The following is a 14,758-nucleotide window of genomic DNA, read 5'->3' on the forward strand; positions in this document are numbered from 1 at the left end:
CACTCTACACTCTCACTCATACACTCTCTCTCACACACTCATACACTCTCTCACACACTCATACACTCTCTCACACACTCATACACTCTCTCACACACTCTCTCTCACACACTCATACACTCTCTCACACACTCATACACTCTCTCACACACTCTCTCTCACACACTCATACACTCTCTCACACACTCATACACTCTCTCTCACACTCATACACTCTCTCTCACACACTCATACACTCTCTCTCACACACTCATACACTCTCTCTCACACACTCATACACTCTCACTCATACACTCTCTCTCACACACTCATACACTCTCTCACACACTCATACACTCTCTCACACACTCATACACTCTCACTCACACACTCATACACTCTCTCACACACTCATACACTCTCTCTCACACACTCATACTCTCTCTCACACACTCATACACTCTCTCACACTCACACTCTCTCACACACTCATCACACTCACACACTCTCTCACACACTCATACACTCTCTCTCACACACTCATACACTCTCACTCACACACTCATACACTCTCTCACACACACATACACTCTCACTCACACACTCTCTCTCACACACTCATACACTCTCACTCATACACTCTCTCACACACTCATACACTCTCTCACACACTCATACACTCTCTCACACACTCATACACTCTCTCACACACTCTCGCTCACACACTCATACATTCTCGCTCACACACTCATACATTCTCGCTCACACACACAGACACTCATACACTCTCTCACACACTCATACACTCTCGCTCACACTGACACACACAGACACTCATACACTCTCTCACACACTCATACACTCTCGCTCACACACTCATACACTCTCACTCACACACTCACTCATACACTCTCACTCACACACTCATACACTCTCTCACACACACAGACACTCATACACTCTCTCTCACACACTCATACACTCTCTCTCACACACTCTCGCTCACACACTCATACACTCTCTCACACACTCATACACTCTCGCTCACACACTCATACACTCTCGCTCACACACTCATACACTCTCGCTCACACACTCATACACTCATACACTCTCTCTCACACACTCATACACTCTCTCTCACACACTCATACACTCTCTCTCACACACTCATACACTCTCACTCACACACTCATACACTCTCGCTCACACACTCATACACTCTCTCTCACACACTCATACACTCTCGCTCACACACACTCATACACTCTCTCACACACTCATACACTCTCTCACACACTCATACACTCTCTCACACACTCATACACTCTCTCTCACACACTCATACACTCTCTCTCACACACTCATACACTCTCACTCACACACTCATACACTCTCTCTCACACACTCATACACTCTCACTCACACACTCATACACTCTCTCACACACTCATACACTCTCTCACACACACTCTCATACACTCTCTCTCACACACCTCATACACTCTCACTCACACACTCATCACACTCGACTCACACACTCATACACTCTCCTCACACACACTCTCACACTGACACACACACACACTCATACACTCTCTCTCACACACTCATACACTCTCTCTCACACACTCATACACCCTCTCTCACACACTCATACACTCTCTCTCACACACTCTCTCACACTGACACACACAGACACACGCTCTCACACACACTCTCACACTGACACACACAGACACTCATACACTCTGCTCACACACTCATACACTCTCTCTCACACACTCATACACTCTCTCTCACACACTCATACACTCTCTCTCACACACTCTCTCACACTCATACACTCTCTCTCACACACTCATACACTCTCTCTCACACACTCTCTCACACTCATACACTCTCTCTCACACACTCTCTCACACTCATACACTCTCTCTCACACACTCTCTCACACTCATACACTCTCTCTCACACACTCATACACTCTCTCTCACACACTCTCTCACACTCATACACTCTCTCTCACACACTCTCTCACACTCATACACTCTCTCTCACACACTCATACACTCTCTCTCACACACTCATACACTCTCTCTCACACACTCTCTCACACACTCCATACACTCTCTCTCACACACTCTCTCTCACACACTCATACACTCTCTCTCACACACTCTCTCACACTCTCACTACACTCATCACTCTCACACACTCTCACACACTCATACACTCTCTCTCACACACTCTCTCACACTCATACACTCTCTCTCACACACTCATACACTCTCTCTCACACACTCATACACTCTCTCTCACACACTCATACACTCTCTCACACACACTCTCTCACACTGACACACACAGACACTCTCTCTCTCACACTCATACACTCTCTCTCACACACTCATACACTCTCTCTCACACACTCATACACTCTCTCTCACACACTCATACACTCTCTCTCACACACTCTCTCACACTGACACACACAGACACTCATACACTCTCTCTCACACACTCTCTCTCACACACTCATACACTCTCTCTCACACACTCATACACTCTCTCTCACACACTCATACACTCTCTCACACACACACTCATACACACTCTCTCACACTCTCTCACACTGACACACACAGACACTCATACACTCTCTCTCACACACTCATACACTCTCTCTCACACACTCATACACTCTCTCTCACACACTCATCTCACACTGACACACACAGACACTCTCTCTCACACACTCTCTCTCACACACTCATACACTCTCTCTCACACACTCATACACTCTCTCACACTGACACACACAGACACTCTCTCTCACACACTCTCTCTCACACACTCATACACTCTCTCACACTGACACACACAGACACTCTCTCTCACACACTCTCTCTCACACACTCATACACTCTCTCTCACACACTCATACACTCTCTCTCACACACTCATACACTCTCTCTCACACACTCATACACTCTCTCTCACACACTCATACACTCTCTCTCACACACTCATACACTCTCTCTCACACACTCATACACTCTCTCTCACACACTCATACACTCTCGCTCACACTCATACACTCTCTCACACACTCATACACTCTCTCTCTCACACACTCATACACTCTCTCTCACACACTCATACACTCTCTCTCACACACTCATACACTCCTCTCCACACACTCATACACTCTCTCACACACTCATACACTCTCACACACTCATACACTCTCTCTCACACACTCATACACTCTCGCTCACACACTCATACACTCTCACTCACACACTCATACACTCTCTCTCACACACTCTCACTCACACACTCTCTCTCACACTCATACACTCTCTCACACACACTCACTCATACACTCTCTCTCACACTCATACACTCTCTCACACACTCATACACTCTCTCTCACACACTCATACACTCTCTCTCACACACTCATACACTCTCTCTCACACACTCATACACTCTCACTCACACACTCATACACTCTCTCTCACACACTCTCACTCATACACTCTCTCTCACACTCATACACTCTCACACACACACTCACTCATACACTCTCTCTCACACACTCATACACTCTCTCTCACACACTCATACACTCTCTCTCACACACTCATACACTCTCTCTCACACACTCATACACTCTCTCACACACTCATACACTCTCGCTCACACACTCATACACTCTCTCTCACACACTCATACACTCTCTCTCACACACTCATACACTCTCTCACACACACTCATACACTCTCTCTCACACACTCTCTCACACTGACACACACAGACACTCTCTCTCACACACTCATACACTCTCTCTCACACACACTCACTCACACTGACACACACAGACACTCATACACTCTCGCTCACACACACAGAGACACTCATACACTCTCTCACACTGACACACACAGACACTCTCTCTCACACAAACTCACTCACACAGACACTCACACTCACACACACTCTGACAGTATTTAACGTGAGGTGTGTGTTGCACCTCTCTCCAGCAGTGTCTGTCTCAGGGTCTTCGCCAGCAGTACCCGCACATTGGGCACTGGATCACACACCAGCTGCATGAGTGGAGGCAGCAGATGCTCCGAGAACTGATCCAGAGTCAGACAATCCTCCTCAACAGACAACTGATGAGAGACACACAAACTCAGCGAGTGACCGCTCAAACTAACCTGCACAATAGAGGCCGGTTTACCCACACTGCCAACAGGGTGGCATTTATACACACTAATATATGCCAATGTACAAATTAATTAACCCTTGTGCATCAATTAAAAAAAGTTACACATAGGTTCATTATGGACAAAAATGGCCATGTCCAAAAACTGTCATAAAAATATTATAGATTTATATTTTTTTCCACTTTCACTGACATAATGTTTTTAACCAGCATCAGCTCTAATCATAATTACCAAACATTCATTTATTTTCAGAATTTTAACACTTTAAACGCTGGTTTGTTTACATAATGCCACTGTTGTTTTTTATAAAAAAAAGAATAATTATAATTATTTTCAATTTAATAAATGCTAAACAGAATTTTTTTTATTTTTATTATTAGAGCCTCAGACACATACAAACCACACTCTGAAATCCATACCAACACACTCACACAATTATATATTCATAATGTATCTAATTGGCTCTATAATATGCATAAGCCAAAAACAGCAGAAAACAACAACAAAAGCGATGATATGCCAAACCTGAAAAAATGGCACGATCTGGTAAAAAATATTTAAAATGTAAATTTTGAAGCCTTGCCAACATAATGAAAGCTTGTTAAACAAGATTGCATAATTTTATAGTTAAATGGCACTGGGATTAAAAATCGCAGTTTTAATGGGTTTCAATGGGGCATTTTTGTCCAAAACGACGCTAAGAGGGAGTATTTTGTGTAACTAGTGCAAAAAATATTTTTATAAAGAAAATAGGGTGAAATATTAAAATTCCAATAAAAATTCACACCTGTGGAAAATGTTATGCAGTTAGCATTAACACAGACAAAGTTATCAAAAAAACAAAACTGAAAAAGCCAAAAATGTCCACAAGGATGCACAAGGGTTAAACATGTTCCTGCAGTGCAGAGACACTGATTCAGGTACTGCATGCTTTAAAGTCGCTTAAGTAATAAAACTGTTGTAAAAGCATGATCGTGATTTCTCCCAATCTGGAACGCTCAGTTCTAACATTGACGTTGTTTATGTGGTTAAATTATGATATTTATTAAGGGTAAACCTGTTAAAGTGTTCACCACATGTTGTATTCTTACATTCTGATCATTGCAAATACCGAACCGTACTGAAACAGTGCCATAATCTGTGATACAAGCCGCTACACGCTAACAGTTTCATAACGCTAAACTAGAGCTGGACGATATGGCCAAAAATATCATCACGATAATCGTTTTCATATTGTACGATATCGATATTTATCACGATATACATTTACACGTTGCACTTTCTTTTTTTATTTCAAAGTTGACGGAAGAAAAGAAGAAAAAATTAATTCTAAACAGTCAAAATAGTCTCTACAAAACTGCACAGGGGGTCCAGAGACGGCCAAAGCAGCCATTAGCCGGCTAGCAGTCTTAAATTAACGACTACTAGTCGACTAACGGCTTAAATTAAAGTCGTTAGTCAACTAGTTGATGTTCATTTAAGCCGTTAGTCGACTAGTAGTCCTTCATTTAAGCCGTTAGTCGACTAGCAGTCGTTCTTTTAAGCCGTTAGTCGACTAGCAGTCGTTCTTTTAAGCCATTAGTCGACTAGCTGTCGTTCATTTTAGCCGTTAGTCGACTAGCTGTCGTTCATTTTAGCCGTTAGTCGACTAGCTGTCGTTCATTTAAGCCGTTAGTCGACTAGCTGTCATTCATTTAAGCCGTTAGTCGACTAGCTGTCGTTCATTTTAGCCGTTAGTCGACTAGCTGTCGTTCATTTAAGCCGTTAGTCGACTAGTAGTCCTTCATTTAAGCCGTTAGTGGACTAGCTAGTCGCTTCATTTAAGCCGTTAGTCGACTAGCTGTCGTTCATTTAAGCCGTTAGTGGACTAGTAGTCCTTCATTTAAGCCGTTAGTCGACTAGCAGTCGTTCTTTTAAGCCGTTAGTCGACTAGCAGTCGTTCATTTTAGCCATTAGTCGACTAGCTGTCGTTCATTTTAGCCGTTAGTCGACTAGCTGTCGTTCATTTTAGCCGTTAGTCGACTAGCTGTCGTTCATTTTAGCCGTTAGTCGACTAGCTGTCGTTCATTTTAGCCCTGCTAAATAAAGAGTAAATAAAGTGCTACTCGTAAATCAATAAAGGCTCACGTGTTTATCTGAAAGGTTTTCAGTTGTCACCAGACTAGATAAATAAGTAAATATCTGTGTGTCACCTGACAGACGAAGGCAAACGCTTGGCGTCCAGACCACTTCTGAGAGTGACAGAACTTCTCCACCAGCTCGCTGAGAAAATTCACCAGCAGAGACGAAGACGATGACGACAACTTCCTGATGATCTCACTGACCTGAGACACACACACACAATCGTTATCAGGGCATTTATATGATGCCATTCACACTTAGTGAAGTTTAGGTCCCATTTACAGCTTGCATTAACATTCATATCAATATAGAACCTGGTTAAACCCACGAGGAGGTTACCCCATGTGACTCTACCCTCCCTAGCAACCGGGCCAATTTGGTTGCTAAGGAGACCTGACTGGAGTCACTCAGCACGCCCTGGATTCAAACTCACGTCTCGAGGTGTGCTAGTCAGCGTCAGTACTACCCCCCCCCACCCCCCCGAGCACAATTTATTTATTAATATAATTTCTTTGTGTAAAATAGAGTCATTCTTGTTTAGAACAAGATGAGGGTGAGTAGATAATGACTGTATTTAAATTTCTGGTGAACTATCCCTTTAATTACATGTGTAGTTGTATCTGCAGAACACCTTTGAATGTGGTCTGAATCCGGATTCACACATCACAATGATCCGGTCACAATGCATCTAGGCCACATTTACACCTGACATGTGCTCGAGTGCTGTCTGATAGCATTCCATCAGCCATGTTAATGCATGTGTAAATGGGGTCTTAAACTTCACATGCGGTGTCAGTACCAGTCTGTAGGACGTCCACCGGACAGACGCCACACGGTCTGTGCACAGACAGAAGGCCAGCGGTCGCAGATAATCGTGGACGTCCTGTGCGCTGTACAACTCCAACAACAACACCAGCTGCCTGAAACGCACACGCGGAAACACGCATACACACGGAAACACGCGCACGGAAACACACACTGTGTGAATGTGTTCTGGCTGAATGAGGACAATCGTTGATAAAATTAATGTATGAATTAATGAATGAATGCATGCATGCATGTATGAATTAATGAATGAATGCATGTATGAATGAATTAATGAATGAATGCATGTATGAATGAATGAATTAATGTATGAATGCATGTATGAATGAATGCATGCATGAATGAATGCATGCATGAATGAATGCATGTATGAATGAATGCATGCATGAATGAATGCATGTATGAATGAATGAATGAATGATATGAATGAATGAATGCATGTATGAATGAATTAATGTATGAATTAATGTATGAATGCATGTATGAATGAATGAATGAATGTATGAATGAATTAATGTATGAATGCATGTATGAATGAATGAATGCATGTATGAATGAATTAATGTATGAATTAATGAATGCATGTATGAATTAATTAATGTATGAATGCATGTATGAATGAATGAATGCATGTATGAATTAATGAATGAATGCATGTATGAATGAATTAATGTATGAATGCATGTATGAATTAATGAATGCATGTATGAATGAATTAATGTATGAATGCATGTATGAATTAATGAATGAATGAATGCATGTATGAATGAATTAATGTATGAATGCCTGTATGAATTAATGAATGAGTGAATGCATGTATGAATGAATTAATTAATGTATGAATGCATGTATGAATTAATGAATGAATGAATGTATGAATTAATGAATGAATGAATGCATGTATGAATGAATTAATGTATGAATGCATGTATGAATGAATGAATTAATGTATGAATTAATGAATGCATGTATGCATGAATGACTGTGTGTCAGTCGTACTCGGCGAGCTCCGAGCGGAACCTCCAGTTGCGGCTGTTGTCCGTCACTAGAAACTCCTGCAGCTGGTACAGATATTTACGCCTGGTGTCCTGATGCAACAGCTGCAAGAGGAACAGAGAACAACGTCATCAAACTCCCCCCTCATCTCCCAAACGAGCTGTGACTCCGCCCCCACCTGTGACATCACCTGACTGATTGTGTTTCTTATTTCATGAACATGTAAGGTGATGTGAATGATGACGGTCACACCTTGAGGAAGTCGTAGAGATGCTTGAGAACTCCGATCCGAACCTCATCCAGATCCTTCAGGAAGCCGTTGAAGACGGGCACCAGGTAAGCCGCGGTCAGCTGATCACCCAGAATCAGAGCCAGCTCATGGATGGAGAACGCCAACGTCCTCCTCACCTTCCACTGACGACATGAAGAGCAGATATTAGAGGAGACACACCTCTTATTAAGCTTCAGGAGCATCTCCGGGTTTGCATTTTAACCATTCAACACGTCATCTTTAACTCTGACCTGCATGTCGGAGGCGAGCGTCTCGTACGTGTCTCGCAGGCAGTGCCAGTTCTGCCGTCCTAACGTGAGCGCGACGCCGGGCAGACTGTAGGCGCAGTGTTTGGCGATCTCCATGTCCACGGTCTGAGCGCGAGACGGGTCCGTCATGGACAGGTACTGATCCAGTAATGCTTGAGGAACCACGTCCTGCAGAGAGCGTATATGCACACAGTCAGAGCGGAGCACAATGGGTTAAAGTATCATTCAGACCGCAGACTCACCTGATGTTTGGATTTGTGCTCGTCGTCTTCAGGGTTCACGCTGCTGTCACTCACATCCGAGTCATCATCATCACGGATCCCCTGCAGGGCGGAGTCACGCCTCTGAAACACACACACACACACACACACTTATCGCTTACCGCTAATCGTCATGCAAGAGTTCAGCCAGAGGTGTGTGATGTTCACCTGCGTCTCGTCTCGGAGGAGTTCACGCGTGTGCTGGGAGCAGAAGGGGTTGGATCGGGCCGCTCGAGGCTCCATGAAGGAGTCCAGAACTGAAGCTCTCAGAGCGGCCGTCAGGACGTCCACTTGTGCTGAAACACAAACACATTGTTTCATGCTCGGTTCATATAAATCACAGATTGTTATCGTGTGCGTTACGGACTCATATCTCGTTTGAGATAAAGGAGCGGCTCCCTCCACTCATCTGTACAGCTCAACACTCATAAGTCTCAGAAGGGAAACGCATGTCAAGACGTGTTACTTCAGAACTAAAAGCATGACATGAATGCGGCAGTGCTGACATCACACTTCTTTTTTTCAGCTCAATGTTTTGGCAAGTTCCTGTGCTCGTTTCCTTCCCAACACAAAGCTGCTTTACTCCAGCGGTGACTGTAAGAGTGTGTTGCAGGACTGCAACTGCAGTGTGTAAATACACAGTATTCGGATATACTCATATATTCATGATGTGTTTGTCTGTGATCACACACTGGAAAAATGCCTTTATGTTCCTTGTAAAATGCAGTTACTTAAAATGAGCTAACGTAACACCTTAACATCATTTAAATGTGTAAAACGGAAGGTAACAATCAATTTGCCTCGGCATATCTTTTTTTTCATTGGCTATAACCTGATATGAAGTGCATGTAATGTCGGTGTGGAGCGGAGGGGGGCGGGGCTAGAATGTTGCACGCCCGGTCCCCAATCGGCCCGATGAGGCGCACGAGGGATAAAGGCGGCCAGTGACGACAGTTCAAGAGAGAGAGAGAATTACGGGCATGTCCGTAATGTGTTTATGTTTGTGCTTTTGGTTTAAGTTTTCATTCAATTATCATTTATATTGACAAGCCGGTTCTCGCCTCCTCCTTGCCCATCTTAACAGTTTTACATTGGTTCCGAAAACACGGGAAGGAGGAGGGATGCCCGTCGCAGAGTCCTGGACACTACCGTCCACCCAGGGGAGCGGCGCTACCATCTGCCGAGTGACGGAGTAGCCCGACCGCCCGGACACGGGGAAAGGCCGCCATCCGCGGGGTGAGTGGGGACTGGATTCCCCGACCTCCTGGAGCGATGGAGCCACTGCCAGGGGCGGAGGAGTGCCCTGCCGTCCCCCAGAAATACGGAGGGGTCAAAGTTAGACCGCCGTCTGCGAGGGGAGGAGAGAAGTAACTCCCCGATCGCCTGGAGTGGCAGGTCCGCTACCAGGGGTGGAGGAATGTCCCCAGGTGCCGCCAGAAAAGCAGAGGGGCATCCTGTCCGCTGGGGGTCGGAGATTTGACTCCGGTTCGCCGGAGAGGAGCGGCTGTCATCCGCCGGAGAGTGTGGCGTAGTGTTCGCTCTCTCCTCTCTCTGTCGCACCGTGTTGACCTTTTTCCTCGCCTATTTTTTGTTGTCGTTTTCCCCTCCTGTCTCCTCCCAGGTCGAGTAAGGCAGGGATGACCTGACGGGGCGCAAAGCACGCCCCTCCCCAGGGAAAGGGGGGGGGGGGGATGTAGGTCATGCCGGTGGCACCCCAGCCTGAGGTAATGCCGGGAGGAGTGTGGAGCAGAGGGGGTGGGGCCAGGCTAGAATGTCGGCCGGTGATGACAGTTCGAGAGGGGGTGGGGCCGGGCATGTCCGTCGTGTGTGTTTATGTTTGTGCTTTTGGTTTAAGTTTTCATTCAATTATCATTTATATTGACAAGCCAGTTTTCGCCTCCTCCTTGCCCATCTTAACCCCTTACAGTCGGGTACCCAGAATGCACTGCGTGCAATATAGTGTTTGTTGTCCCGTTGGGTTTTGCATCATATGAGGGCATCTGTCTACTGTCACTGCGGTTTGTGTTGGATGGTAAGGAGCCACATGCCCAGTTGGAAAGCTTTCCTTAAAACTAACTGTCATGATGCCATCCTCCATTGCGGAGACGTACAGCTTTTTACACTTACAAACAAACAAACAAACGCACGGAAATGGAATAAATTAAGTTGCCTCGATGTTGACTGTCACATTTCTATGTAGCAGATGTAACAAAATTAATTTGAGTACAAGGAAAGGAGTGAAAAGGAGCCAGTTGAGGTGGTTTGGGCATCTGGTAAGGATGCCCCCTGGGTACCTCCCTAGGTCTAGACTCCGCTCGCTTTTTTGGGGGTTTTCCACTGTGGTACTTTTTTAGTACCATCTCAGTCGAGGTTCCAAGTGAGCCGAGCTGATACTAAATGTGACGTCAAAATCCTGCTGATCACTGATTGGTCAGAGAATCGTCACGACCGGCGACAAGGGACATCAACTCGCTAGTTTTACAGTTAACAACAGCGATAGCAGTATCATTTGTTCATGCAACATTCGAATTGTAAAAGAAAATGGCTGTGCGCAAAACCACGCCATGGTCAATAAACGAGGTGCAGACGTTCTTCTCGTTAGCGATGAGTGAAACAAAGTCTTCCAGGAAGTGTCTCAGCTGCTGGATGCACTCGGCTACCACCGGACCGACCAACAGTGAAGGGGAAAATTAAATAAACTTAAAAGTGACGACAGAACCATCAAGGAAAAGTGGAAGTGGTTGGACCAAATGGACACTATCTAGACCGGCGAGCTATGGGAGGGAGAGTGCGCTGGACTCGGTCACGGCATTGTTGGAGTCCACGACGGAGGATGGGACGTTTGTTACGTTAACTCTAAACTCCGCTTGAAAGCTTCACTTTATTTATAGCGTTTAAACATTACAAAGCAGATCTATAGTTCAGTATGAGCATTATTCTTTATCAATAATAGTGAGTTTCAATAACGACCTTCTCCTTTATTAAATCTCCTGACTTCAGTGTAAGAATTATAAACACAAAGCAGATCTACGGGATCATTTTCCTACAGTATTTAAATTGCGGAGTGTGACTTTTATCAGAAAAGACCACAATAATCATCATTTTGAGTTTCAATAATGTTCTTTCGTCATTACAAATCGCATTTCACGAGTGGAGTTGTCAACGCCAGCACCGCCCCACACATGACAAGAGGCGTCAACGCTTCGTTCAACACCAGCATCAAGTGCCGCTTCCCGAGACCTCTGTTCTTTTACCTCATTTAAATTCACCAGGAACATCCCAAGACAGTTGCTAAACATATGAGGTTAAGAGAGCAGCTCTGCTCACCTTTGACATCAGGGTCATCGATATGCGGCTCCAGATTCTCGATGAGTTCCACCAGCTGTTTCCTGCCGAGTGCTGGAGCCACGGTCAGACGTGACGGCTGGTTCTCCTCCTCCATCAGCTCCAGTTCCAGGTCGATCTCAGGGATGGGCGTCCTCCAGTACTGGAAAGAGTTGAACATCTCCTGGTCAGGGGTCTTCTGCTCTCCTGCTTCAGAGATGTTCTCCTCAAAACTAAAGATGCTCTCTTGGAGATCCTGAGGGGAGGTTGGCGTCTCGTCTGCTGTGGGGTTTTCAGGAGAGCCCGAGGGCTCTTCTAGTGCTGTGATTGGTGGGTTGTGCTCCTCAACAGGTCCAGATGAAGGCTCTGTCTCTTCAGGAAGGCACTTAGAATCAGGACTATCAGAAGCAGAGCAGCATGACTCGTCGTCCGTCAGAACGTCTGCGGTCTCCTCACCTCCACCCTCCTCACTCACATCAGCTCCACCCTGCTCCTCACAGACTGAGGGATTGTGGGAAATGCAGTCCTGCTGCGGACAGACCGCAGGCATCTCCTGCGAGCTGCTGTGAGAGGACGAGCTGTTCGCAGCATCTGCGTTCGCACTAAACGAGAGATCAAGAAACAAACAAGACCAAACGAGTCATCAGTGAGTGAATATTGATTCTACTAAACGTCTTCATCTGCCTGTCACTTACTCGTCTCACCTATGCGTGCGTGTCACGCTCCAGTCACCCTCGCCGCCTGCTTCTCTGAAGTACTGACCCGCATTACTGTTCAGGCTGGCAAACGTTGAGATGAACTGACCCAAAGACTGAAATGCCGCCTGACGCACCTGATTAACACAATTAAAACATGACCATTTATACACTTCAAAACATTTTCAGTGAGTAACACCTGGAATTTCAGTCTGTTCCACATACTGAATATTATGCATTGGTCATATGGACTACTTGTTTTTTTTTTTGTCCTTTTTGAATGACACATTTCACTAAATAGGGAGCAAGGGAGCATCCCTTATAATGGATGATGCTGGACATTACTTTGTATCTTACTTTTGGCTAATTTGTGATTGGTAAAATGCTTTCTATGACTTCCTGTTGCTGCCGGCATGCTGTACGAGCGTTTGTAGCTTGCTAGCCTGCTTAGCACTGCTTATTCATATTCTTATACATTCATAATTTTATCCTTTGCCATTTTACAATTTGCTCAAACACCTGCTGATTAGGAACCACATCAAACCACATCGATCTCAAACCCTCACTGCTCAAAAACAACCATAAAAACAACCAATTGAGGTAAGTCATGGCATCCGTTCATGTTATTGCTTCCTGCATTAAATGCTTCATGTTTACTATAGCTTCTTCCGTCAGCAGTGAGGGATTCACATGTGATTAACATAAGGAATTTGGCTGACGGAGAAGGTTAATGAGTTAGAGACTCGCATCCGAACGCTAGTAGAGGTCAGTGAGAAAGAGAAGCCGGTAGATACTGTTTTGGATGCGAGTAGTACAGAGAACAACATACACAATTTGGTTCCGGCTGTAGAGCCCCTGCAGCAGGGCATTTGGGTGACGTCTCGCGGCATACTCGCTCAGCAAAGAGACACCACTCTCTTGTTCCTGTTAGGATCACCAATCGATTCTCCCCACTCAGTGATGCACCCACTGAGGATCATGTTGAAAGAGCCCTTATTATGGGTGATTCTATTGTTTGTAATGTGGAAATAGAGACTCCAGCCAACATTGTTAAATGCATTTTGGGTACCAGAGCGTCTGACATCAGATAAAATGTACAAGTGCTGGCTAATTCGAAACGTAGATTTTCAAAAATTTTAATTCATGTCGGCACTAATGATGTACGGCTTCGCCAGTCGGAGAAATAATGTTAAAGAGGTGTGCGAATTTGCAAAAACGATGTCAGACACTGTATTATGCTCTGGTCCCCTCCCTGCTCGTCGTGGTGATGAGGTTTATAGTAGGTTAGTGTAACTGAATGACTGGATGTCTGAGTGGTGTCTGAAGAATAAAATTGGATTTACAGACAATTGGAAGAGTTTTTGGGGTAGACCTGACCTGCTAAATAGAGACGGACTCCATCCCTCAAGGGAAGGTGCTGCTCTGCTTTCTAGTAATTTGGCTCATAGTCTTAATAATGATAGTAATTGACTAACTGGGGCCCAGGTCAGGAAGCAGACAGACTGGCTAATCCAAACATCTGCTAATTTGGCTCATAGTCTTAATAATGATAGTATTTGACTAACTGGGGCCCAGGTCAGGAAGCAGACAAACTGGCTAATCCAAACATCTGCTAATTTGGCTCATAGTCTTAATAATGATAGTATTTGACTAACTGGGGCCAGGTCAGGAAGCAGACAAACTGACTAATCCAAACATCTGCTAATTTGGCTCATAGTCTTAATAATGATAGTATTTGATTAACTGGGGCCCAGGTCAGGAAGCAGACAAACTGGCTAATCCG

At 44.9% G+C, this 14,758-nt stretch overlaps 1 protein-coding gene across 1 annotated transcript in view; it reads right to left on the reverse strand.

The window, feature by feature from the left end:
* LOC127635172 (serine/threonine-protein phosphatase 4 regulatory subunit 1-like) overlaps window positions 1–14,758 on the reverse strand; it is a 29,749-nt gene that overhangs the window by 3,405 nt on the left and 11,586 nt on the right. The window contains exons 10-19 of the mRNA XM_052115027.1: window positions 12,985–13,112; window positions 12,284–12,882; window positions 9,125–9,252; window positions 8,939–9,040; window positions 8,679–8,864; window positions 8,409–8,570; window positions 8,160–8,260; window positions 7,135–7,255; window positions 6,407–6,538; window positions 4,019–4,160 (exon numbers count right to left, since the gene is read on the reverse strand). Of these exons, the coding sequence (XP_051970987.1) occupies window positions 4,019–4,160; window positions 6,407–6,538; window positions 7,135–7,255; window positions 8,160–8,260; window positions 8,409–8,570; window positions 8,679–8,864; window positions 8,939–9,040; window positions 9,125–9,252; window positions 12,284–12,882; window positions 12,985–13,112 (1,801 nt within the window). The remainder of the gene's footprint in view (window positions 1–4,018; window positions 4,161–6,406; window positions 6,539–7,134; window positions 7,256–8,159; window positions 8,261–8,408; window positions 8,571–8,678; window positions 8,865–8,938; window positions 9,041–9,124; window positions 9,253–12,283; window positions 12,883–12,984; window positions 13,113–14,758) is intronic.

Source organism: Xyrauchen texanus, chromosome 42 (assembly GCF_025860055.1).
Source record: "Xyrauchen texanus isolate HMW12.3.18 chromosome 42, RBS_HiC_50CHRs, whole genome shotgun sequence".
Taxonomy (NCBI): Eukaryota; Metazoa; Chordata; class Actinopteri; order Cypriniformes; family Catostomidae; genus Xyrauchen; species Xyrauchen texanus.